Source organism: Lagopus muta, chromosome 15 (assembly GCF_023343835.1).
Source record: "Lagopus muta isolate bLagMut1 chromosome 15, bLagMut1 primary, whole genome shotgun sequence".
In the NCBI taxonomy this organism is placed as follows: Eukaryota; Metazoa; Chordata; class Aves; order Galliformes; family Phasianidae; genus Lagopus; species Lagopus muta.
Window position 1 is genome coordinate 5,250,869 of NC_064447.1, and position 25,598 is coordinate 5,276,466.

General features: G+C 44.1%; 4 protein-coding genes across 9 annotated transcripts in view; 2 read left to right on the forward strand and 2 right to left on the reverse strand.

Annotated features, from left to right (window-relative positions):
* ABAT (4-aminobutyrate aminotransferase) overlaps nucleotides 1–14,940 on the forward strand; it is a 39,866-nt gene extending 24,926 nt beyond the window's left edge. For both annotated transcript variants that reach the window (XM_048962127.1, XM_048962128.1), the window contains exons 6-16: nucleotides 738–787; nucleotides 4,017–4,097; nucleotides 4,559–4,651; nucleotides 5,270–5,332; nucleotides 7,219–7,282; nucleotides 7,910–8,058; nucleotides 9,273–9,410; nucleotides 10,097–10,264; nucleotides 10,921–11,067; nucleotides 11,516–11,627; nucleotides 12,816–14,940. In XM_048962127.1, coding sequence (XP_048818084.1) covers nucleotides 738–787; nucleotides 4,017–4,097; nucleotides 4,559–4,651; nucleotides 5,270–5,332; nucleotides 7,219–7,282; nucleotides 7,910–8,058; nucleotides 9,273–9,410; nucleotides 10,097–10,264; nucleotides 10,921–11,067; nucleotides 11,516–11,627; nucleotides 12,816–12,937 — 1,187 coding nt within the window. In that variant the 3' untranslated portion in view covers nucleotides 12,938–14,940. The remainder of the gene's footprint in view (nucleotides 1–737; nucleotides 788–4,016; nucleotides 4,098–4,558; nucleotides 4,652–5,269; nucleotides 5,333–7,218; nucleotides 7,283–7,909; nucleotides 8,059–9,272; nucleotides 9,411–10,096; nucleotides 10,265–10,920; nucleotides 11,068–11,515; nucleotides 11,628–12,815) is intronic.
* On the reverse strand, nucleotides 14,126–16,293 carry TMEM186 (transmembrane protein 186). The gene is made up of 2 exons (XM_048962143.1): nucleotides 16,189–16,293; nucleotides 14,126–15,778 (listed from the first exon to the last, which is right to left on the reverse strand). Exons 1-2 carry the CDS (start codon nucleotides 16,195–16,197, stop codon nucleotides 15,113–15,115), a joined length of 675 nt encoding a protein of 224 aa, XP_048818100.1. The 5' UTR covers nucleotides 16,198–16,293; the 3' UTR covers nucleotides 14,126–15,112.
* Nucleotides 16,253–23,859, forward strand: PMM2 (phosphomannomutase 2). The gene is made up of 8 exons (XM_048962133.1): nucleotides 16,253–16,359; nucleotides 16,595–16,706; nucleotides 16,849–16,925; nucleotides 17,232–17,323; nucleotides 17,744–17,843; nucleotides 18,269–18,344; nucleotides 19,592–19,707; nucleotides 20,269–23,859. The coding sequence occupies exons 1-8, from the start codon at nucleotides 16,291–16,293 to the stop codon at nucleotides 20,371–20,373; spliced, it is 747 nt and encodes a 248-aa protein (XP_048818090.1). The 5' UTR covers nucleotides 16,253–16,290; the 3' UTR covers nucleotides 20,374–23,859.
* Nucleotides 22,968–25,598, reverse strand: part of CARHSP1 (calcium regulated heat stable protein 1) — a 65,096-nt gene continuing 62,465 nt past the window's right edge. For all 5 annotated transcript variants that reach the window (XM_048962135.1, XM_048962134.1, XM_048962137.1 and 2 more), the window contains one exon: nucleotides 22,968–24,257. In XM_048962135.1, the coding sequence (XP_048818092.1) occupies nucleotides 24,095–24,257 (163 nt within the window). In that variant the 3' untranslated portion in view covers nucleotides 22,968–24,094. The remainder of the gene's footprint in view (nucleotides 24,258–25,598) is intronic.

Consider the following 25,598-nt stretch of genomic DNA (forward strand, 5'->3'; position numbering starts at 1 on the left):
AATGGGGAAATCAGGGGCGTGATTTGCCTTTGTAATAACATTACAGCAGGATGGCTTCTTGAGCGGTAGGGAAGATGAGGTTTCCAACTGTTTCTGCAAGAGAGTTTCAAACTATTATGTTAAGTCTGTGGCGTTGACATTTCAGATGTAAAAATTGGGTTTAAAACACAATTTTCTGTGCTGAGTATCTTTTTTACATCAGGTCCATTGGTTTACCTGTAAACAAGCAGGGGATCTCATGTAACATCAATGAGTATAAATTAAGCTCTTTTGCCTTGTTAAATCTGAAGCCTCCTTAATATTTTAACTGTTACAGGTAAAAAGGACAAGCATCTTTGTCCAACAAAAAGTGTGTTAGAGGAAAACAGGGAGATAAGAAAGCTGGTTAGGAAAGAGCATGCAGTGCAGTGCGTGCACTTCCCAGCAAGTTTGACAGCATCTTGCATAGAAAGGCCACGAGATAGAAACTGTGATGTTCAACTGCCAGAAGATCAGTGTTATGTTCATCTCTTTTTGTGCTGGGTTTATAACTGTATGTACTGAAATACACTGTGCTGTTACCTGATACCAAGTGTGTAAAAGAGGGGAACTGTCCTATTTCAAAGAAGTTGTATCCTTGATAGTTGAATCATACACATGTTAAACAGAATTTAAGTCTGAATAAAGTTATTCTCTGGGTCACTCTCCACATTAGTTTACATAAACAAGACACAGCTTTTCTTTCTCTTTTTAATTAGGTTACAGCCATCCATCTCTGATAAAGCTTCTCCAGCAGCCACAGAACCTGGTAAGTGAATTCCAACATACTTGAAGGCATTCTCTCCCTCCTTGTGGCAGTCTTCTCCAATTTCTCTTAGGCTGATAATGAACACGTAATGACTCACTTTGAAAGTATGGTAAGATCTGCTTGTCTTATTTCTCATTAGATGAAGATAGCTTGGTTGTGTTTAAGAAGACATCAGAAAGTATGCAAAGCTTTACAATAAGGAAACATTTGTCAGTGCAAGCAGTTGGGATGTTTGCAGCCAATTTAAACCCACCTTCACAGTTTCCAATTAATTATTTTAGCCATGTTCTTGACTGAGGCTTTTGAGGCCGAAATCAAGCACAAGTCCTTCAGAGCATAGTATTCTGTATATGAAAATGGTACTTTACATCTGGAATGCTCTGTTTGTTAATGTTGTATTTTAGGGTTGTTTTTTTTTTTGCTTCTTTTTGCTTTGTTTTGGTTTGGTTTTCTGTGGGTTGTTTTTTTTTTGAGGGGTGTTTCTTGGTTCTCATCTCCTAATCATGAACCACTGGCATGCGCTTGAAAACTGAAGAGTTCAGCAACAGGATGATTTCAAGGCCACGTAACTGCTTCTTAAATTAAACACCTTCTTATTTCCTCAACACTGTGCTGACAGTATTTGGAAAAAAGCTGCATTCTAATTGAGGCTTCGTGTTTTCGTTTCTTGGACAGGAGTTCCATAATCAGTTTGTGGGTTTGCTTGTTTGCATTAATTTTACCCCTTTACTTTTAAACACCACAAGTTACATACACGATACAGAGATGTTTATGCACAGAGTTGTGATTTCACTGAGAAGCAGAATGCAGCCATGCAGACCTGAGCTGTGTGGCCTTTGGCTGCACACCACCAGATCCCCTGGCTGTGCTGCCTGCATGAAGTCTCATGGCTCTGTCCTGGAGAGCAAAGCTGAGGCCAACATGTGAGAGAAGCGCAGGTGTTTGGGTTCCCTGGGCCTCTTAGCAGCTTGCTAATAGTTCTCTGTCCTTCAGGATGAGAGGAACTCTGCCTTTCCCAGAAACACAGGATGCGAATTTGAAAATAAAATAAGTCTCCTGTTAAGGCTAGAAATTCTAGAGTTACTGAAGGCAGATTTGGACACGTGGAAGCACTGGTATTTCTACTTAACATTAAGTTCATTGAGTTATGAAGTTATTTCTGGAGATGGCAGTGCCTTGTTTAATGCAGTAGTAGGCAAAGTCAGATTTTAAACAAAACAAAAACCAATTGTGTGGTGGCAGTTGCTAATCTTTAAGCTGGAAAAGGCTGCCAGCCTGAATATCAGGCCCGTTTCTCCTGCATCAAAAACACTGGTACCCTGTTCTGGTTTCTGAAAATCAGATCATCAGTTCTGATCATCAGTTTGATCAAGGGCAGAAGGTGGCACTAAGGCAGTCTGTCCCTGACTGCACTGCCCATTCCTGGCAGCCTTTGCTCTGAGCCCAGCACAGGCAGAATGTCATTTCTGCAGGGCAGTTTTGTGGCGCTGAGGCTGGAGAGCTGGAAGGGCAGAACTTGGGGGAGCCTCACTGCAGACACTGGGGTCTGACTGCAGTGCCAACCTTAGTACTCAAAAAACAGCCTTATTGTTTTTTGAGTAATACGCATCAATGGAGGGCCCTTGATTATAGTTAACAACAGGATTGGTGTTTTCTTGGACAGATGTTTTTTTGTTTATCTGTAATGCTCCATGTACCCTCTTTATAGCCAGCTATAAAGAACAAAATATGCAACCATTCATTTGAGACCATAGCAGCTTGATATCAGTGTTACGTTTCTCTTGGTACTGAGCATCTCATTAATAACAAAAGAGAAATTGACTTTTCTGCTTAATGGCAAATGTTGTCAATTGACTGTGACAACCCATAATCAAATTCATGACAGATTTATGGTCTCATATCTCTTAATTTTATATGAGAATTGCCTTCTAAAGTGATGTAAAAAGTCAAGTAAGAGTTCTCATAGGTACTAAACAAGAACTTTGTGGTTATCTGCTAGTAAAGGTGTTACTTTTTTTTTTTTTAAGCTTAAGTCTGTTGAAGCAAATAGTGGTTTGGAATTAGTACACTTGTATGAATTACTGAGTCCTAGCTCACACTTTGTTATACCTTATGTGACTTTTGGTTATCTCAGAGTTCTGCTGAAACATTCTACCTGTACTGAGGCTGTTCAGCAGGAGAAGGCTCAGAGGGATCTCTTCCTTGTCCATTAATACCCAAAGGGAGGTGCAGAGAGGACACAGCCAGGCTCCTTGCAGCTCTGCCCAGTGCCAGGAGCAGAGGCACTGGGCACAACCCGGAGCACAGCAGCTCCCTCTGCCCATTAGGCAGCACTGCTGTGCTGTGCAGTGCCGGAGCCCTGGCACAGGCTGCCCAGAGGCTGTGGGGTCTCCTCCTTGGAGCTCTCCCAAAGCCCTGTGGGGCTGGGCCCTGCTCTGCAAGGCTCTGCTGGGGCAGTGCTGAGGCAGAGAGCCTCTGAGTTGCCTCCAGGCTTGCTGTGATTTTACAGTATGACCACTCACCCCTCTTACTGTGGTCTGAATAAATGAGTACCTGTAGTGAGAAAAGATGGAAGGCTGATGAAAACTGTACAAGCTTGGGATGTAGCTTATTTCCTCTTGGAGACCCGTAAAGACTTGAGTTACCAAAGCTCAGCTGTGCAAGCACTATGTTAGGAGAGGTCACGTTGCAACCATTGGGACTATGTCAGCAGTAGTAGCACCTGATTCAGGTCAGACCTTAATCAGGAAACGGAAAGGAGAAAAGAAGAGGTGAGGAAACAATGATGCTGACAAGCTAGAAATCTTCTATTGTGGTGCACAATAAAGAATGTACCTAAAATTCCAGGTAAGGCAGAGGGAAGGGTGGCTGTGCAAACAAAAGGCACCAGAACAAGAAATATTTAACTGGAGTGTTTCCAGTACAAATCAGCAGGCTTCATGAAAGCAGAATGTAGTTGAAAAGCATTTTCACCAGCTTGTCTGGATACATCATAGTCAGTGTTCTTGAGCTTGATTTAATGCATGTTTCTGATTATGGGGAGAATAGTATGCAAGGTAGCTTCTCGCTGATCTCCTTGCTGCACTGCCCACTACTGCCCAGGAAGCATAACAGTACAAATTTATGGCTGTTATTTGTGAAAAGAATGAGATGTAACTGCCTCTGTATCAGCACGATATTTTCCACATAGTACTGAAAGCTAACAATTTCTCTTCCTTTGTTTTTGTAGAGCACTTTTATCAACAGACCTGCCCTAGGGATTTTACCTCCGGAGAACTTTTCAGAAAGACTGAAGGAATCTTTGTTATCAGTAAGTCTGAGATGGCTGTGATGAGTTACTGCATTCTGTGTTTAGGGACATGGGTACGTCAAGGGGAGATGTGGGGTCTTCGTAGGGAGCACCGTGGGTCAGCAGTTTGTCCTCCTGCCGGAGGGAAGCTCTTTCAAGAGACCAGAACCAGCAGGGGACGAAATGGAACCTTTTTCCCCAGGCTTCAGTGTGGAAGGGTGATGTCTGCTCTCAGCACAGATACTGCGCCTTTCAATGTGAATTCAAGAATTGATGACAGAATGCTTTTTCATTTACTTCTGTTCACTGTGCTTTCATAAGAGGTAGCATAAGTGTTGAGCCTCTTCAGCTGCAGTAGAAGTCAGCTTTCCTCATCCCAGGCATGGCTGGTTTCCCATTACTTTGAAACTAATTGCATTACATTCAATTTTCACTATAGTTGAGCTCAGTATTTTGAAGTGATTTTCCCTTTTTATTGACAGGTGGCTCCCAAGGGTCTGCCACAGGTGATGACCATGGCTTGTGGATCCTGCTCAAATGAAAATGCATTTAAATTAATATTTATGTGGTACAGAGTGAGTAAAATATTAACAGTGTTGTTGTTTTGTAGTTTTGAAAGTAGAAATCTATTTATTCATCAACATAACTGCTGTTACAAAGCAAAGTAAGGGTCAGAGGCTCTCTAGGTGTGATGTTATTTATATTCATCTTAATATAGGTTCCTTATGAAAAAGCCTTCTTCTGAGCTTTCAATTTCTAATTGATACAATTTCAGAAATTAAGAAGTAAAGGAAAGAAAGAAAATGTATGTGGTATTTGTGCTTATTCTTTGTTCACCACACAGTGTGATCTATTTCTTCTTCCAGAAATGGTTTAACCTAAAACCCAAGGAAGGTCATGTATTCCTTGGGAACAGCCTCTCGAACAGCAGTCTTCTTTCCCCTAACGTGTAGGAGTGAGTGGACAGACTGGCTTTGCCTATTTGTACATTATTAGGGCCAACATCTTAAACTGACAATTACCTGAAATAGCTTGTCTTACAAAATGCACATTGCAGCCATAGGAGCCATGGCCTTCACTACCTCTAGTTTGGAATAACAAAACTAGTAACTTGTAACTCAGGTATAAATTCATTGATTACAACTAAAGGAAAACTGTTGGTAGCTGCTTGTTTTTGTTTTGTTTATTTGCAGAACAAGGAGAGGGGCCGTAATAATGTCACAAAAGAGGAACTGGAATCATGCATGATTAACCAGGTAACATGGGGCTTTTTTTACTATACAGATGTAGGCTTGGGTTTCTAAGAAAAGACTGGGAGGAAGAATTGGTTTTCCTGTCTCTGAAGTGGAATCTCAATTTTGTAAACTTAAAAAATGGGGAAAGACAAACTGCTTCCAACAGAAATACCAGGACCTGCTGGTAGTGTTCTTCTGCATCTGTCCACAGAATGGATCTTGGGAAGATCTTCCTTTTTTCATGAAATACCAAGGAAGGGAATTAGATGATGGATGGGCCCATAGGGATTATTAATACATGCGTGTTTTTGCAAATAATATTGACTGTCGTTTTCATTTTTCCAGAAGCTGTGATCTTATGGCTTAAAACTAATCAGGAGGGTAGTTAAAATTCAACTGATAACAGGTGGGATGAGAAAACAGAGATATAGCAGAAAAACCTCTGAAGTCCTACTCAGCTTTCAGCTGAGGTGGTCTTACTCATGCCAGGCACAAATCTGAACTCGCTGCAATAGCAGAAAACTGCATATTTGATCTCTTCTTTGAGATGCATGTAACCTGCTGGTCTCAGCCCCATGGTTGTCACTTCTCTAGTGAAAAGCACTCCAATTCATTTGCATGAGATTACTGACTTCATTTAGCTTTAAAAATGAGGAGGGTTTGTCTTTGGAATTAAAGTTCTCTAGTGTTGCTCGCAGTCTGTCCAGAGAGATGGCTGTACCCATCCTAATGAAGGAATGGCACCTAATGGCCTGAAGGAGGAGGAATTTTCTGATGACCAAGACTTGTGGAACTGTCTGTCACCTTTTGGCCAGGTTTAGCTTTCTAAAAATTGAGATTCACATTTGAGCAAATCAAGTTTTCTTTAAAGTTTGAGGGTGGGAAATTTTCAGAGCAACTCATGCCTTTTTCTGGGGGGTTACAAATGTTGGATCCATGAGCACATAGCTTAGACCAAAGGTCTAAAGAGTGTGTAAGTGGTAGTAAGCCTTTTTTTCCTAGGGTAAAAGGGAAATGCAAAGAAAGGTAATCTGTGCCTTTGGAGCGGCTGGGGTTAGCTTAAGTACATCCTTCTTGTGAACTGCAGGCAGTATGCAGTTACATGTTTTTCCTCATGGTTCCTCTTTCATTCATGGTGCAGCACATCAAAGCCGTGTGCTGTTCTGAGGTGCCCCAGGCGCAGACACTCGGACATAACATAGCAGGCAGCTCTTGCTCACTGCTTTGGTATCTCTGCCTGCTATCAAGGCGGTCTGTAGCATATAAAGAAGTTGCTTATCAGCTCTTAGGGAATCCGCTGTGGTGCCCGTGGCCCCGCCGTCCCTTTACCAGGCTCAGCAGTCAGTCCATAACTCTTCCTGTCAGCCATTCCTTTCTCCTCGCACATTTCCACTGCCCTGTGCAGGTCCTCCGTGGGCTGCAGTCCCTCAGCATAAAGCTGCTGTGGTGTGGGTTCTCCCCAGGCTGCGGTTTCCTTTCAGGCCTGGGCAGTGTGATCTGCTCTGGGTCGCTTTTCCCTCACCACAGCCCCCTTTTGCCTGTTCTGAAACCTGCTTCCCAGCAGCGCTGCGGGGCTCAGCTCTCAGGACTGCAGCCCCACCTCTGCTCAGAGGCCTCACCACCCCCCACACATGGGTACACGGTGCACAGACAGTTGTTTGTGCCAGAAAGGGCTGATTGCATTGAATGATCTGCTGTTGTAAAGCAATAGTATTGCCAGTATAAATTGCCAAATATTCATTAATGCTATGATATAATCTAGGAGTTCAGGCAGCTCTCGGGGGGTGACACGTGCTTCTTAAATGTGCCAACGTAACCATCTTTGGTGGCTGCTGCCCGGGGAGGAAGGCTGTGGGCAGCAGCTCAGCTCTGGCACCTCTGTGCTGACCTGTGTGCTTTGCTTCCAGCCCCCCGGCTGCCCTGACTATGCCATGCTCTCCTTCATGGGTGGCTTCCACGGAAGGACCTTCGGTAAGAACTGCCCTGCCATGTCCAGTGCCTCCTCCCCAGCCCCGCAGTGAGCTGCTGTCGGCTGCTCTGAGACAAGCAGTGCCAGCAGAGCAGATGCAGGCCTATTGGCCATAGAAGCCCCTCCAGTACTGAAACCATCCTCGAGTGACAGTGGGATTTAATCTTAAATCTTCTGAATACGAAATCCCTTATTTTTGAATCCAGGGTTTCCTACATGTACTAGCAATCCAGCTCCTGGGGTGAAATTGCCACAGCACAAAAAGATGACACTCCTGGTTAACATTTTATATCAGCTCAGTCCCAGACACAAACTCATTAGCCTCTTGTTAGGACTGTAATTCAGAGCTCCATGGCTGATTTTCTTCCACTGAGTGAAACCTGTCTACCCAGCACTGCTGTTCAGTGACAGAGGTCCTCCTGTCCTTCTGGAACAGTGCATATGGAAATGGATGCTTAGAGGCTACTGCACTCTGCCTTGAATAAATCCTATTACTCAGTATTTCAGGAAAGGAAAACATGGAGCAATTCAGGAAGTCCTGACGTCAAGCAATCTTTCACCTCTTGTAGCTTTTTTCCTGTACAGTTCCATGTCAGATATCACTCTAATTCTTGTTATTTTGGGCTTAGGTTGCTTAGCTACAACTCACTCTAAAGCAATTCACAAACTGGACATCCCCTCGCTGGACTGGCCTATCGCTCCATTTCCAAGACTAAAGTACCCTCTGGAAGAGTTTGTGAAAGAGAATCAACAGGAAGAAGCCCGTTGTTTAGAGGAGGTAACAAATTCACTGGCAGCTTTCTGTTAATTTTGTTTGGAAACGATGAATGGTGTTAGTAGGTTTAGTTGTTTTTCACTGAAGGGATGTTTTCGGGGATTGGAACAGCTTGTGATTAATACAGCATTCACTGTTGTTTACAGTTAGCAGTTTGGCCCTGCTTTGCACAAGAGCAGCCAGTCTGCTGTCATTGCGTTGTACCAACATAAAGTTCAGGTGCAGAAGCAGCTCCTTAAGTCCGGATGAACTGGTCTGCCACGTTTTGGAAAGAGAGCATGGTGTGTTTGTAACGCTTGGCACAGAAGACCTGTACCAGTATTTCAGTTTTTTCAGCTTTTCTGTGTTAGTCTTTGTGCATTAAAAAAAAAAGACATTAAAAAAAAAAAGATCCTCTGACAGCTGCAGGGAAGGAGCGGGCACATTCTGTGCCTTCCTGAGCACAGGAGGGGAAACTGAAAGCATAGCAAATTGCTGCCCTGTGATAGTAGCTTATCTGGGGGGGAGGAATGTGAAAAATCGATCCACAAACCTCAGCCATTATTAAAAAGGAAAAAAGAAAAAGAAAAAAAAAAAAAGAAAGCTGAATGCTGTCTTGGAAGTCTTTGAAGTTGCTTTCTGGCACTCTTGGGAAAGAACTGCTTTATGCAGCCTACACAGGCTGTGGGCCCTGGAAGGTGTGAAGGGATATTTGAAGTACAACTGACACCAATAATGCTAATGACTGGCTGTACAAGGTTAATTAAAACTCCTCTGTAAGCCCCTTATCAGCAACAGAATTTCTGCAGTGCTTCATCAGATAAACTTAAAAACGCGCAAAGTGAACAAAAAATGCGAATTTAGGAGATTGCCTTCATTCATGCATCAGATGAGATCTGTTCTGTGCTACATGTTTTAAATCTGGGATGGAATGGCAGCAACAGCAGAGCAAACTGTGATGATACTTTCAGCTGAAATTTGCTGTACTTTTTACACTGTGGAGAATTAAACAACTTGCTTATAGTTTGGTTCAGACTGTGGTTTGAACTTCACCAAAAATTACGAACAAGAAGGCAGTTAAATCCCAGACACTTACAGATTTCTTGTGGTTCCTGCCAGGAACTTTTACAGCCAGGAATGGCTATGAAAGGTTGAAGTGCTGGTGCTGAGCTTTAATCTTTCTGGGAAGAAATACGAGAAGGTCATGAGAAGAAAATGTAACATGAATTGATTTGCAGGTGGAAGATCTGATTGTCAAGTACAGGAAAAAAAAGAAGATTGTGGCTGGAATCATTATAGAACCAATACAGTCAGAGGGTGGAGACAACCATGCCTCAGATGACTTCTTCAGAAAGCTACGAGATATCGCCAGAAAGGTAATCAAGGGTTTCACTGCTCGCACAGCGGCAGCTGAACGTGCATCGTTTGTTCCTGTCTCCAGGGGCCTTCCTCTCCCTGGAATGTCACAAGCCTCTTCATTAGCAGCTGGGCTAGTTACGTACATATACCCATACAAACAACTCCTGTGGTCAGCACAGCGTCATCTCTTACACTGGGCACGCAGTTGGTGGACTCCTCAATTGTTGAGGGGTTTAAACAACTTGAGAACAGGTGGTTTGGGTAATATGGCTGGTATACTTGCGTTTCTACTCATGTTGAAGTTAAAAACAAATCAAATCCACGGATAAGGACAGATGTTCCAAGAAAACAAGGATAAAGATAGATGCCTTCATAACCGGAACACGGCAGTTATGTATTTAGAAGCCTTCAGTAAGACCTACTTCATGCTTTTTGTTCCCCTCAGACATCTATGGGAGAAGCTTTTGTGTGCTCACAGAGAATAGGTGAATAATTGTGAAATCCAACGCACTGTGAGTTGAAAGTGTGGTTAGGAAATACAACAGCACTGGTTTCAGGTTGAAGACAAGAGATTTGAAGCAGTGAGGGCAGAGGAAGGAGAAATACAATGTCGTTGGCTTGTATGCATCTATTCATTGAGGGAGGTATTTTTATTTTGGAAATGCTGACTCCTGTTCTGTGCTTTTCTCTTAAATCTCTGCAGCATGGCTGTGCGTTCTTGGTGGATGAGGTGCAGACAGGAGGTGGCTGCACAGGAAAATTCTGGGCACACGAGCACTGGGGCCTGGATGATCCAGCCGATGTTGTAACATTTAGTAAGAAGATGATGACAGGAGGATTCTTCCACAAAGAGGAGTTCAGGCCAAATGCTGTAAGACTTCCAATGAAACTTTGTGCTAATTGCCAAGATCCTTTATGAGCACCTGACACGTCTGTGGAAGAGACAAGCTTTCATTGGTGTGCAGGTTCAGCTGCCGTCCCAGAGACGCTTGCTTCGTGCTTATAGGAGACATCTTTACTTTCACTCCGTTAGTCTGCTGCCAGTCACTCACTGACGGGAGAGAGCAGAGAACTGGGTGCAGCCTAATGAACAAAAGCAGCACCTTTTTCTGAAGGGCTTGGCATTTTCAGAGCTTGTATACAAGCAGTACGAGAACTCTGTTATCCAGACTTACTCTTCATAGTAATACCACTTTAAATGAAAATGAAATGAAAAAAACTAAATTAACAAAGAAGGTAAAGCTTGAATGCCAGATGCATACAGACAACACTGAATTCAACATATTCTGTAGCCTTGTTTCTGTGACGTGACAGAACAGCAAAACAAAACATGCTAAATTCACAGCAGAAAGTAGTGGCTCTTTCTTTATGCTGAGCAGGCAGCTTAGGGGACTTGATGAGATTATTGCATGCTTTTTCATGTACCATACATGATCAGTGTGCTGGCTTGCTTGCTTTATTATTAGTGACTATTAAGTGACTTGCCTGTTCACTTGTTGCACAACTCTCTTTCCACTCTTTCCCAAGCCCTATCGGATTTTTAACACCTGGCTTGGAGATCCATCCAAGAACCTTATGCTTGCCGAAGTCATTAGGGTTATTAAAAGAGAAGACCTTATAAACAATGCAGCCCATGCAGGAAAAACACTACTGACTGGCCTTCTGGACTTACAGGTAAGCATTTTTAAGGGTTATCTGTAGATAAGGAGGAGAAATTCGCAGATCAGCTAGGGTCTGACCTCATCCAGTTTCTAATATGCGGACTGAGGAACTCCAGCTGGGCAGCACACTGTGATGGTAACATAATGGTTCCTAGACTTCAGTATAAGCCTGAGCAAACGTGTCCTGGTTACAGCTCAAGTAAACTTTCCTTTAATGACTTAATGTAGTTCTTACAGAGCTTAATCCAAAGTGAAGAGTGACCTCCAAAATATGTGAGGCTGTGATGCTACATTTTTGGTTCTAGGAGAAATACAATGTTAAAAAGACACCAATATTTACAGCTGCTGCTAAGCAGCGTTGTACAGAGCTGAAGCCATTCTCAGCAAAGGGTTGGAGGAGCTGGGAGGGAACAGAATGAGGGGATAAGAGCTGCCGTGCATACGTCCTTCACTCTCTGCAGGCTCGCTACCCCCATCTTATCAGCAGAGCGAGAGGAAGAGGAACGTTCTGTTCGTTTGACACTCCAAATGATGCAACTAGAAACAAGTTAATTACAATTGCAAGAAACAAAGGTAAGGAAGTTTATGCGCGGGTGAAGTTTCAAGAGGCAAACGGCAGGATGTGTGTAATGCTTCGAGTTTTTTCTTTTATCTCACGCGTGCATACGAAAATATGCAAAGGCAAAAGTGAATTACAAACAAACCCTATGGAGGCTTCTCTGGGTGTAGACCTATCTCCTTAAGTGTTTATCTGAACCAGTCAGTTGCACATAGGTGCACAATTACAGCCTCCTCAGGTCTGATGCTACTTAGAGAGACCTATGCAGAGCATTGTTTTTAGAACCTCACTTCAGTATTCCTCAGCTGTGAACAAAGGTGGATCCAGATGAGGCTCACTTCTAGAAATGCGTCAGTAAAATTAATGTTAACATAACTGTCATACAGGAAAACTCAGGGAGAATAGGAATTCTACAGAATTCTACCTCAGAATAAAATGTACACTGAGTTGCCTAAAGCAGGCACGGACGTACAGCTACGTGCCTCTGTTAGTGCAGAACTTCACCCGGCTGTAGGCAAGCCCAGGTTTTAGGCGGGGAACCTCGTGATCTGAAGCCCGTCTTTGCGTTTAACTGCGGGCCCTCGGTTTGCAGCTGTTTTTGCTGTTGCTCATGTATCTTGAAAGAAGCCTGTACAGTACTATACAGTACTAGCCACTGGTAAGACATTGATATGTTTTGTTTTTGAAAGCCAGCATGGAGAAAAGGTAAGCCATTTGCTTCATGGAGCACCAAGGCTATGCTTGGAGGCGAGGAAAGCTCAGCTCAACAGTACAGGTTTTCATGGGCCGCAACCTTTAAAAAAAAAAAAAAAAATACCCTGTACTTAAAGTAGTGCAGCACTGCCAGCACTGAGATCTTTAACATTTTTGTCATTAAAAACAAAGTTGTTCAAAAACAAAAGTGTAAAGAAGCCTGTTAGTTCCATGACGGAGGCACTTAACCCATAGAGCACTGCAGCTTTCCAGCGGTGGTTTGCAGCGCCGTGCTGCAGGGAGCTGTTCTGACATCTGAAGCGTTTCACAGAGCGTTCTTTCGAGTTGCTGTGAAGCCTGAGGCCTCTGCACTACTGCTGCTGTGCTTTGTGGTTGTAGAACGAGCAGTGAGCGGGGGGGGAAGCTTTTACTGACCCTCCTCAGTGAGGTACGACCTGCATTTGCTGGATGTCGGGCAGTGATGACTGAAGGAGCTGTTCTCCCCACAGGTGTTGTGCTGGGAGGCTGCGGTGACAGATCGATCCGTTTCCGTCCAACGCTGATCTTCAAGGACCACCACGCTCACCTCTTTCTGAACATTTTCAGCGACATCTTGGCAAACTTCAAGTAAAAAGCAGTTCTCTCGCACGGAACAACTAACTGATTACGAAAGTAGTTTGCATTAATTCACGTCTTCTCCACTTACAAGATAAGTGTAAAGTCATAAACCGAGGTTTGCGTTCCGTCTGTAATCCTGCCCCAGGCAAGCTGCTCCATGCAAAATAGCACAGGCAGAGCCCTGGTACTGCTGGCCAGCAGGTACCTGCAGTGCTCCTGCGCTGCGCCCCTCGAGGCTGCAGCCCTCCATCTGCAGGCCGCACAAACGGCAGAGCTCTCCCTCCGCCTGCGGCCCTGACTGCTTGATTTGTCTCAGTAGGACCTGGAACAGTCCATCTTCACAGATAATCCCAGCAGTTTTACTTGTGTCCAGAAGCAGCAGCAAGTAAGGCCTAACACTTAAATGCACTTACGAATGCCTGCTATGCAGAAAGAGCCACTCTAATGACAGACAGAATAAAAGGCATTTCAAGGAAAGCTCTGCTTTCCACCGCTGCCAAGTACAGTATTTAACAGAATAATTGCCTGCTTTATTCCCCTAATCACTGGTCTGCCATACCATGTGGATCACAGAACTGCTCTACTCATCCATCAGCCTACAGGTACCGCTTCAGAGGCGTAACGCACAGCCGTGTGTGCGAGGCTGAGCAGAACTGAATCACTGTCCTTGCCCTAGAGGTTTAAACTTTTGCCTTCTCTTACAATCAGAACTGTACAGAAAAAGCTATACTGAAACGTTTCTAATTTGACAAAGCTTAGAGAATCGTGCTGAGCACATCATTTCCACTTCTGTCAGTGATCTTATAGTTAGGATTATTTTCCCATTTGCCCAGAAGGCACCATGACAGCCATTAACTTTAGCTGTTACGAGTTCTACTTTGCTACTTGACAGTCTTGTAAAACTACAGCAGAATTGCTTGACTGTGCGACACGAGAGCCACTATCGTGTGGACGCACAGCAGCAGTGAATAGTCCCAACTGCACTTGGTAATGCAACGTATTTCTGCTCTAATAGTTTACAGAGGTCTTCTGGAAAGCCACAGAATCAAAACGTGTTGTAGTTGTTCTGGACATCTCTTTACTGTCAACTCTTTGCCGTTTGCTTCAGGCTGATCCGAATTAGTTCTGGTACATTTTCCAGTTCATTTTCTTGGCGCCTGGCTTTTCCTTACCAGGATGAACTTTTTTTATGTTAAGGGCCAAAAAAAAGGGACCACATTTGACTCTGCAGTCGCCCCAAGTCTTTAGTTATACAGTAAAGACAGAGCAGTGAAAAGGATTTATACTTAAAATTGTGCTTAAAAAAGTGCTTAAAATTGCTGCCAAGCTGTGAAAGGTTTCTTACCTTGCTAAGTTTTAATCGTGGTTCTCCCATTTTCTTTATTGAGTTCTGGTATTGGACAACTCAACAAAACTCTCTTCCATTAGCTTAAAAATAATGGGATTTCTATAAACTTCCCTGCAGCACCCAGAATTCCGGTACCAGCCGGTCAGACCCTGAGCAGGTTCTCGAACAGAGGTGGTTGAAATCTGGAGAAGGGTCTGGGGGCTGCTGTGATCACTGTCCTCATAAGAGTTTCATCACTGAAAGTCAAACTGAGAACTGCTTTTGACCACGTTCTGGGAATTAGGTAGTTTGACATATCAGTACAGTAGTTTTAGCCTCCTAGCAAGTCTCGTGCTTTTACAGAACAACGGTCCAGTAAGTTGAAGTCTTAGCACATCTTCTCTTTTATGATGAGCACTGTAGATGTTTTTATAATTTTTACCGACTCTCACTAACTGTAAAATTGTGTACAACGTGCCGACGAGATCACGTTAGAGAACACATAGACAGCACTGCAGCTGAAGCACATGAAGTTAATATTGTTTACAGCATACCGTGGACAGTGCCAAATAAATGTTTAAACCAATACTTAAGTACACTTCATGGTGGAACTAGTAATTGTACACAAATTCATAACGGAATGACGTCTCGTGTAATCAGTATTCTTAAATAAAATATTTATAATTGGACTTCTCCGAGGCTCTTCATTTTACACCTAGCACACACCCAATCATCAGAGCATATTAAATAAGTTCCTACAAAGAGCTGCCTCCACAGATGTCTGTACACAGACAGCCATCATGCAAGAATCCACACAGGTAACAACGCAACAAGCAACATCAGCAGCGCTCTGCTGCCCCATCACTGCAGCTCTCCAAATATTTGCAGAAACTTCTGTCTGTCCACAATCTGGCCGTATTTGATCGTGAAATACAAGATCTCTGTGCTGTCATAGCGCCTGAACCGCAGCAGCAGCTCCCCTCTGGCATCCCCGACCTCATCCAAAGTCATCACCTTCTCCAGGGGACAGCAAATGTCGTTGCGCCTCCCCCAGAACGTCAGGTGGGCCACTTTGACAGTTCTTCCTGATCGACTTAAGTAGATCAATCCGATAATTCGTCTGAAAAAATAGCTCATCCCGTACAGCATCACTCCAGCAAAGAGTGCGATGCCGGCCGTGTAGAGCAGCATGGCCTGGGGCAGCTGCTGCTGCAGGTGCAGGTAGCAGACGGGCGGCAGCACCAGCAGGGTGGTCGCGGTCTGCAGCAGCTTCAGCCTGGACAGCACGCGGCAGTACTTGATGCCCGGGAACCGGTACACCACGTCGAACTCCTCGCTTTTCCCATCTCCAGCCTTCTGCGGGGCCGCGTCAGGAGGAGCACAGTGAGATCGCAGACACACAGACGTACCGAGCGAGCGGGGCGGGCCGGCAGCTTCCTTCGTCCACGCCGTCCTCCGCAACTCCCAGCGCAGGAATTTCCCCAAGGACGGAGCCGGGCCGCCGCTCATAACGCAACACAGCCGCACCTGCGGGCACAGCGAAATGACGGCATGGGTCTCCATTGTTTGTTGCGGAAAAAAGCACCGCTCACGGCTGTCACACGGCACGCGGGGCGGCGAACACGTTAAATAACCACGGAAACCTCAGAAAAATCGCAGGGAAACACGGGCCCCATTCATAACAGAATTCAACAGCAGCGCGGGGCGGGGCTCCCGCGGATGGAGCCCTTAGGACACGAGGTTCCGGCGCAGGCGATCAAGAACCACCCCGCCGGGCCCGACCTCCCCGCACGCTCTCGGCCCCGGCGCACCGAGACACGTGGCTTTCCCGACACGGCACTCCTCCCTTCCCCGCTGAGGCGACCGCCGCGCCCAAACGAGGACCCCGGGCCAGACCCCAAGCACGGCGGCCTCTCCCCACGCCGCGCCACGCTCACCATCGCCATGGCGCCGCCGTCCGTGAGCGCGGCCACGCCGCCGCCGGCACGACACCGCCCCTTCCCGGCGGGCACCGCGCGGTGCCGCCGCTCCCAGCCGCTATGGCGCCGCCGCAGTGCGGGGCGCTGTGCCTCTTCGACGTGGACGGGACCCTCACGGCGCCGCGGCAGGCGAGTGGAGGCGGGGGGGGGCGCTCAGGGCTGCGCGCTGCTCCCCGAGGCGGGCCGGGCCGTGCTGGGGCCAAGGGGGGCAGCGCCTGTGCACGGGGCTGTCGGGGCTGCTTTCCCCCAGCTGTGCACGGGGCGGTCGGGGCTGTGCCCATAGCTGTGCACGGGGCTGCGGCTGCGAGCCTCTGCAACTCCATGGAAGGGTGACGCCTGTGCACCGTCTCATTTTGGACCGTAGAAAATCACGGCGGAAATGGCGGAGTTCTTGCAGAGGTTGCGTCAGAAGGTGAAGGTGGGCGTTGTCGGCGGTTCCGATTTCGAGAAGATCAAGGAGCAGCTCGGTGATGACGGTAAGGGCCGGATGGCTGCGCGACGGAGGAAAGCACGGGCTGCAGTCCTGTTCGATGCTTTAAGCTACGTAACGCTTAAGGGAACTGCACGTTTAAACACGCGGGCAGTTCCTGCTATTGCCGTCTTTCTGTTTGGTTGCAGTGGTTGAAAAGTTTGACTACGTGTTTCCGGAGAATGGCCTCGTGGCATACAAAGATGGGAAGTTCTTCAGCAAGCAGGTAAGGGTGAGACTGCAGCAGCTATTAATGCAGCATTTGTTTCCAGTGTCCTGCCTGTTGTGGTTTCTTTTTAGCTCACATATTTAAAGGGAACATTTAGATGAGAGTTTGGTTTCATGGTTCAGGAAAAAAAAAGTGGGAGCCTTTAATTAGTATCACCTGTGCATTAATGGAGAGGTGCTTATTGAAAGGCCATCACTCTGTTGTAACATCAACTGATTATCCAGCAGCTGTGTTCGCCATGTAAACTGTTTTGAGGAGCTCCAGTTCTGGACACTTGGTTAAATGGGCATTTATTTTGTTTAGAACATTCAGGGTCACCTGGGTGAGGATGTGCTGCAAGATCTTATCAACTACTGCCTGAGTTACATTGCAAAGATTAAACTGCCAAAAAAAAGGTATGTGCATAGATGCATCTCAAGGCACCATCTAAGAGCGTTGAGCATAAATGTGTAAAGCAGACACCATAGGAAAGAAAACCCACAACTTCAGACCAGCCAGAAACATCGCCAAGATTCGCTCGATCTCAACATTCCATCCAAAAGCAGGAGAACAGCTGCTAGGGCCGGATAGTCACACTGACAGGATGCTTCAGTCATGCTTTTAAAACCACATCATCCACTTACCATTCATAAAATAAAAGTCCAGCAGACACCTTGGTGTCAGCACTACTTCTTTCTACCCATTTTTAGATACAAGGCGGTGCTGAAGGATACATCTGATTGCCACTGTCTTTAGAATTAAAGAAAGCCTGATTGTTGCTTTCGGTATTTTGAACATTGTTTCATCTGTTTCCTGCCTTGTTAATTCTCTTCCAGGGGGACTTTTATTGAATTCCGAAATGGGATGTTAAATGTGTCCCCCATTGGCAGAAGCTGTAGCCAGGAAGAACGAATTGAGTTCTATGAACTCGATAAGGTGAGTCACAGCTCTAGAAATATCCGAGTTCTGGCAGAAGCAGCAACAGCCAGAAATTGCTTTAAAAAAAAACCTCTAAAATGAAATACTGGAAAAGTATGATGCTGGTTTGTTTAACTAATTTCTTTCTTCAGACCTCAGGAAATAGATACAGTAGTTAGGTTTTTTGTGGAATAATTAACTGATTACTTGGGTAAGGGGCAGGCTTGGCTCACGTTTCTTTGTTTATCTGCAGTGCTCTTTAGTATATCCATCCTGCTCAGCTCCTCCTTTCCCACTCTTTCAAGCCTTTTAAAGCAGTCCTGGTACCCAAAGCTTTGGACGTTTTGTGGGGTTTTTTTAAGTTATATTTTTATTGCTGAATTAACACAGCACGTAGCTGATCTCTTCTGTTTTTCTTTTTTCTTTTTCTTTTTTTTAAACAGAAGGAGCATATAAGAGAAAAATTTGTAGCTGATTTACGAAGAGAATTTGCAGGAAAAGGCCTCACGTTTTCTATAGGTATCACGTTTGAAATAATTCCATTTGAAACACCATCCTCCCATTGCATGCAAATCACCCTGCTTTCCCCGCCCCTTCTCTCCTCCTCCCCCCCCTCCCCATAGCTTTCATTTGGAACATTTTACCAAAGGGAACTTCGTTTCTTATCATCAGTTCAGTATATTTTAATGTTACCTGTGACTGATTCTGCTCATTTTTAAACTTTGACTTTTTTTTTAATGAAAGAAGTGATGATAATAAGGGGGACTTAATTTTCCACATATATTTCTTCCTTTCCCTGCTACTGTATTACAGTAATTCTTGCCTTTTATTAATTCTCAGTTATAAAAAGCTATGGGTGCCATTATTGCTCTGTGCTGAAACACTGAGGCACAAATGAAATGCTCTGCTGCAGCTTGCTGTAAATACGTTTTTGGCACCTCCTTCAACTGGGAAGCACATTTGTGTATTGGTAAAGTCCACAAATTTGGGACTGAGACAGTTTATTCTACTCTCTGACACTAAAAAAAATGCAGATCTGATCTCACTATTGTTGGTAAAAACAGCTGTCCCATTAGGATGCATTCCAAGGGCTGGTTTAGTCCTCTTTCTGTTCTGAAAGACTTATTTGTATCAAGACAACAATGTCCATATGAAGCAACGTCATCCACGCTGAGGATGAGTTAAATTTAGTCAAATGCTCAAATTGAGATCCAGTAGCATTTGGGAACTTATAAGACTTTCACAGGTGTCCAGTGGTAAACAGTCAGAAAAAAAACATTGTAACATGATGGAAAGCACAGCAGTGACAGCACAGTCGCAAGGTCCCGGGCTGCAGTAAGTGAGGACTTGCTCAAATGCAACAGGCACAGAAACAAAGGGAAGAGCTGCTTATCTTCAGAAGGCCTCTGGTGCACAGGGATCTCCAGTGAGATACTCTCATCTTCACTACCAGCCCTTAAATGAGGTCTGGGAAGGGGTGGATCCTGGCTCCAGCCCTTCTGTTACTCAGTACATTGAATGCACCTGAGCTCCCCTGGGTTGGCCCTGCCTTCCCACCAGGTGCCCAATCACTGGTTCAGGCCATGACTTAGCATTTCTGCTCAATCACAACAACTCGTAGCTTCTGGAATATTCTCTGTGCTGTTAAGAAGTCGGTCCAGGGTCTGACAGAATTTCCTCTACTAAAAGTCATACTCTGTTTTGTTCTTCCTCAGTTGTCAGAAATGTGTTCTTATAATATAACAGAGCTTTCATGTCTCTCTTAGGAGGCCAGATAAGCTTTGATGTATTCCCAGATGGCTGGGACAAGAGGTACTGCTTAGGAATCATTGCAGAAGATGGGTACAAGACTATTTATTTCTTTGGAGATAAGACTATGCCAGTGAGTATATTGTTTTGTGTGCGTGTTTCAGGGCTGCTATTTTAAACTGCAAGTACTGTAGGTTCCTGAAAACTGCCTTATGCCTGACAAGAATTGCATTTAGAACAGATACGTGTATATGCATGTATGAGTTACTATCTCTCAAAAATTAATATAAATAGGGTGTCTGAAACTTCAAATAGATCTTGCCTGCAAGTTCTGTTCAGTTGTGCTACTTGCTTTTACATTTACAAGAAAGATGCGGGGCTGCTGCTGAGCGCTGGCTACTTTCAGGAATTATAATCCTTTCCTCAGTATCCTCTGACCAGTAACCAGTTCCAAACGGAGATACCTTAGTAACAAGCACTGGTTACATCAAGCCTGCACTTCAGCTTGACAATAGGCAGTTTTAATAGTGTCCTGGTGGTCATTTGTTAGCAACATTGTAAGTTGGAGCAAAATGGATATTCTTCTCAGGATTTTCTATATAAGCTCTTTCTCCACCCCCAAGACTACGACTGTACATTAAGTTAAATGATGTTAAGTAAATCCTCTTCTGCTTTTTACCTTTTCTCTTTTCAGGGTGGGAACGATTATGAAATCTTCACAGACTCCAGAACTGAAGGCCACAGCGTTACGTCCCCGCAGGACACAAGAAGAATCTGTGAAGAGCTGTTTTTTAATTAAAAGACTTTCTTTTAGACTTCACATTTACCAAATGGTTAAGGCAGCTTAATAATTCAAACCATTTCATTCTGTATTGCTTTTGTAATTGGTCATAAATACTCAGTGCTTTGCAGGTGTAAAGGGAAGGGTTTTAACTCAAGAGAACCTTGGTGACTGGTTAATAGAGCAGAGCTCATTTAGGACCATCCTTTCACAGTTTCTATTAGCAGAAGTACTTTCTGGTTAGTTGTGGTTTTGTTCTTTTTATTTGTTTGCTTGTTTTTTTTAAAGTCATCAGCCCAAATGACTTCACTGTGTCTCATGTGTTTCCCCGTGGAGCATTACTTTGGGAACACTAATTAATTTCACTCAGAAAGCTAGACATTTCTGGCCAGGTTAACCTGCAGAACTTGATTCCTCACCCCTCTGTGCTTGAAGTCACAGGAGCTACTGGAAAATAAAGGGGTGATGCTGTTACATTGATGCATTGTTTCAGATACACCTGACAGCATGTTTTGTAAGTCTGTGCAGGGAAAAATGAACTTAGTTTTTCGTCTTGTTTTTTCCTTCTTTCCCTCACTTTAAACTAACTTTGCTAATTAATTACACTGTACTCCTCCCTCATCCCCCCCATTAATCTGCATGTTGATGATTTATGGCCTTAAAGTTGGCCAGCAAGGCTTTTATGCCTTGTTTTGGCTTTGAAGCTGCTATTTAAAAATAAACATTGTGAAGGCTTTTTAAAAACACGTATAAATAACCTTGTGCTATGAAGACACGAATTTTAAGACACCAGAGTAAAAGATATGTTGTACTATTTATTTATTTTTTCCTGGGGGTGGGAAGACAGAACTGAGCCTGAAGTCCCTGAGCTTTCTCATGTTTTAGGGCACTGGGAGGGCTGGGCCACCTGATGCTCGTTGCCTCCTCAGCACAGCCTGCACTGCCAGCTGCAGGTACAGCTAATGGACCCTCTGCTTTTTAGACCTATTATTTTACCTATTAATTATTATAGACCTACTATTTTAAACCTACAGCGGAAAAAAAGGAAACCCAATGCTAAAATAACATGAGTGCAGCAACAGAATACAGTTTTGTCACTTATTACACTATTCCTGGTAAGAATATGGGTAGGTGAGATTTTTTTAGTGCTACAATAGATGATAGATGTTTCTATTAAAATTCACATTGAAGCATGGCAATCAGAGTAACTGTTAATACTACTTCTCCTATCTGGCATTTGGAAATTAATCTCTTCTGGGAATGGTTTAGTTGGGAAAAAGAGAATAAAAATCTCATCATGAAAAAATTCTAACACTGTCATCTTGGCAAATAAATTATTTTAAGCAGATCTGTTCTGTGTTTCCTGTATGTACAACAAAGTTACTTAATTTAATGCTTCCCATTTCAGTTTTGCATGATTGTTCAAAGCTTGAAAAGAAAAAAAAAGAAGCATTAAGTTCAAAGGGCTTGCAAAAGAGATGGTGGATGCTGTGATGCTCTCATTGGAAAGTTCTAGTCTAATCCACTTCTCATATGCACACTTCCATAATGTAATTCAGGCTTGACCATTTTAATGAAAGCAGATGCTGGACCAGACCCATTAGTATTATGAGAAATGTCTCTAAAGAGAACCACAGCCTAATAGCTGCTGCTTTGTATGTACACAAATGTGATGCAGCTAGCTATTGCATTACTTCACAGTTGTTTCCTGTTTGCAAAAACCTATGCAAAACACCCTGTGAAGGACCAAAACCAGGTTTGTTGCACGTACTGCCACTGCCAATAGGTCACCATCTGCCTCATGCCACCAGATGAGAAACGAACTGAGAGAAAGAGCCCCTGAAGCCTGGCTGAAGTTTTCCTGCAGGAGTTTTGAATGCTGACTGCTGGGAGCCCTTTCTACAATGCCTTGGTCTCCCAGGCTTCAGCCGTCCTCCCTGTTCCCCCCAGTGTAGGTTAACATGAACAGCTGGTACTGAATATTATATAATGAAAATAATGTCTTGATAGTAATATAAAATCTTGTACACTGATTATGCAGCTAGAAAACATGGTAAATTACTTTCTACTTCTTCTGGTAATGCACATCATCTTAACAGCATGCATATGCAGACACTGCAGTGTCCTCTGTTCAAAGAACTTCAACTCAGATTACGTAGAGATCAGACTGAAGACATATTACAGCATTATAACAGCTGCATTTATTGTAAAGAAAGCAATATGCAATACTCCACAAGCTAGATAGTGTTAAACCTACCATTACTTAGTCGTGGTTAAAAACAAAAAGCCGCTGCAGGCCGGTCATTACAGCACACTATGGTGTAATACAGCTTAAAGTAAAACAAGCCATCACAGCAGTTACTGACCTTCGTACAGCTGAGCTCTCTCCCCAGGTCAGACCTTGGAACAGATCTCTGCTGTGAGAGTCCTGAGACATTTCATGACAGCGAGAGCCTCTTGGAAAAACTGCAAACAGGCAACTGAAGTTACACCGCGTCATGGAGCTAACAGAAGAGTATCGTGCAATCTTTTTCTATTTTTATTCTTTTTTATGTGCAAAGTCAATAAAAATCCACTGTTAGGAAAGAAAAGAGGAAAAAATGCCTCATCTGAAAAAGGGTATGGAAAACGGGAACAGCACAGTCACATTACTTCAACTATATGCAACCTCGCAGGCAGAGAAGAGAGCTGAGGCAAGGGTGGCCAGAGCACATCCTATCAAGAAAGTCTTCTAAAAAACACAGCTGCAGAATCTACTCCCCCCAGAGGCGAGTCTACTAAGTAACCCTCACAGTACTTCAGTACACAGTGAGCTCAACAGCACCTAACTTGCTTTTCAGAAGTTATTTCGCCTGCCTGCCAGTGAAACACCACAGCAGACATTTATCAGCTATATGCAGTCAAGAAGGTAGTCTCAATTCAGACACAGCCAGAAGCTTTGAAGCTACTCTACAGCTTTCTACCCACTTACCTTGAAGCAATTTTTTTATTTTTTTTTTTAAGTAATACTGGCCTATAAAATCTGTTGCTAATCAACCATCAAGGCACCAAAGTAAATTCATGAACAATCCAGGCTTTTTTTTAGAAAAAACACACAATATTCCACACATACACAGACACATGTTTGCAAATGCTGCACCTGAAGGCCATCAGAGCATAACCACCAGATGGAGATTTTCCACTGTGCAGCAGTTTGTGATCTTTCTTCCACAAGGAAAACAAATTGCAGCACGAAGCAGCTTGCTCACTTTCATGTCAAGGCAGTGAGGCACTGCTACCAGCAGTAAGTGTACTCTGACACCTGCAGAAGCACAGCTCAAGGGACCACAGTGCTCATGCACCCACGGGGCCTTGCACCTGTGCATCTGCTACAGCTGGCTGTGCTGCAAGGGCTCTCCTTCAAGGCTCCCCGAGTCCCCTGAGAGACTGGAATTGGTTCAAAATAAAGGAAAAAAAAAAAATCCAACCCCTCAAAGCACACAAACTACATCTCTTTAAAATACATTTTTGTAAACACATTAATAAAGACACAATTTTTCATTTCATTAGCATCTGGATTGCCTTTTTTTTCTCCTTTGTTAAATCAGGCCTACTGTAAAGATGGTAATTTTGGCCTACTTCTGCTTTTATTGACAATGCAGTATTTCCTCCCGCACCATTTGCAGACTATTCTTAGGTCAGGTTCCCTGATGGCAGGCGCTGAGCAGTGACCCACGCAGACAGCATCCCCTGGGCAACTTCAGGAGCTGATGACATGTCCCGACCAGGTCTCGTGCTTGGTGCCTGGGGCCAGGTGGGTGATGACCACCTCCACGGCCTGAAGCTTCTCATTCTTTGGTGGGATGGTGCACACCTTGTAGGTGACCTCGTCCCCTGACACAGGGACGTACTCGCCTTCGATGCTGTGGAAAGGAAGTTTCAGATCATTACAAATCACAATCTTCCTTTAGTCTAATTTTTTATCATAAAAAATGTGTGTAAGGAAATTTTGGGTGGTCTTTTGTTTTGTTCAAACAAACAAACAAAAAAAACCACCACCACATCAGCAACCAAAGCTCAGGTTGATTTGAAATGTCTCACAGCAAAATCCCATAAGATCACTATAAACAGCACTAGGCTAAAGAAGAGGAAAACCTTCACCTACAACCTCTAAAATGACTTGAAGTCAGCTGAGCCCAATATAGGACAGCACTGCTGTGATCCCTGCACCTTCCCCCACATTCCTAAAGCCTCTTCCCCGCTGGTGCACTAGAGGGCAGGGCTGACACTGCTTGCTGTTTCGTTTTGGAACTGTTTGGATTGTACAACTGTATTCACTGATTAATCTTTAAGTGACTCCACCATAACACTCAGTTTGTCTCTGGTATTTAAAAATATTTAAAAAAAAAAAAAAATCTTCAAGTAATAGACAGTGTCAGCAGCTTTGGGGAAAAAAGCGAAGGAGAAAAAAGCCAGTGGTTCTGATGTGTTACAGCAATGCAGCTCTCCTCCAGCACCTCTGACTCCCACAGGTCACACTTGCTTCTACCTGCTCACTACCAGCCATGCTGAGCAATGCTGGAGGACTCCCATCCTGCAGCTGTTACTGTGAGTCTTATCTGGGAATAGTGAGAAAGCAATAACAGCTGGCACCTTTTGACCGGAGCAACATACTGATGAGACCGAGCTGCAAAGAGTAACAGCCTTCCTCACCTCATGTTCAAGATCAAAGCTTTTTTAATAAAAAATCTCAGCATGTGCCAGTGAAGTCATGCAGAGATGCCTTCTGAACACATTTGCCTAATTCTTTGATAGGATGTTACTTCACAAGCCCACGCTGAGGACTCCCTTCCTTGACAATTCATGCTTTAGATTTCTTTTTGTTCAGATATTTTTCAGCGGATACAATTTGTGAGCAGTGAGAGCAGGACAGAAGAACAGATACACACTAATTATAAAATCTATCAGATGCCTGATTTGCATGACTTGCTCACGTACTTTTTTAGAGGGTTCAGAGGGAGGAAAAAAGCCCTTTCTGGACAGTTGTGCTTGTTTTGCCTTCACTGACACCATGCTCACCCCACCCAGGAATTTTACCTTACAAATGCACTGCAGGAACCTGAGACTTCAGTAGTGCCTTTCATGTCCTCTCTCTTTATTGTTAATATTTTTGCTATTACAAGAAAGACAGACAGGACTGATAAGAGACAAATATACTGTCACTTGCTGCCAGTTGCAACTTCACATCAGATTTTGCTTCTCCC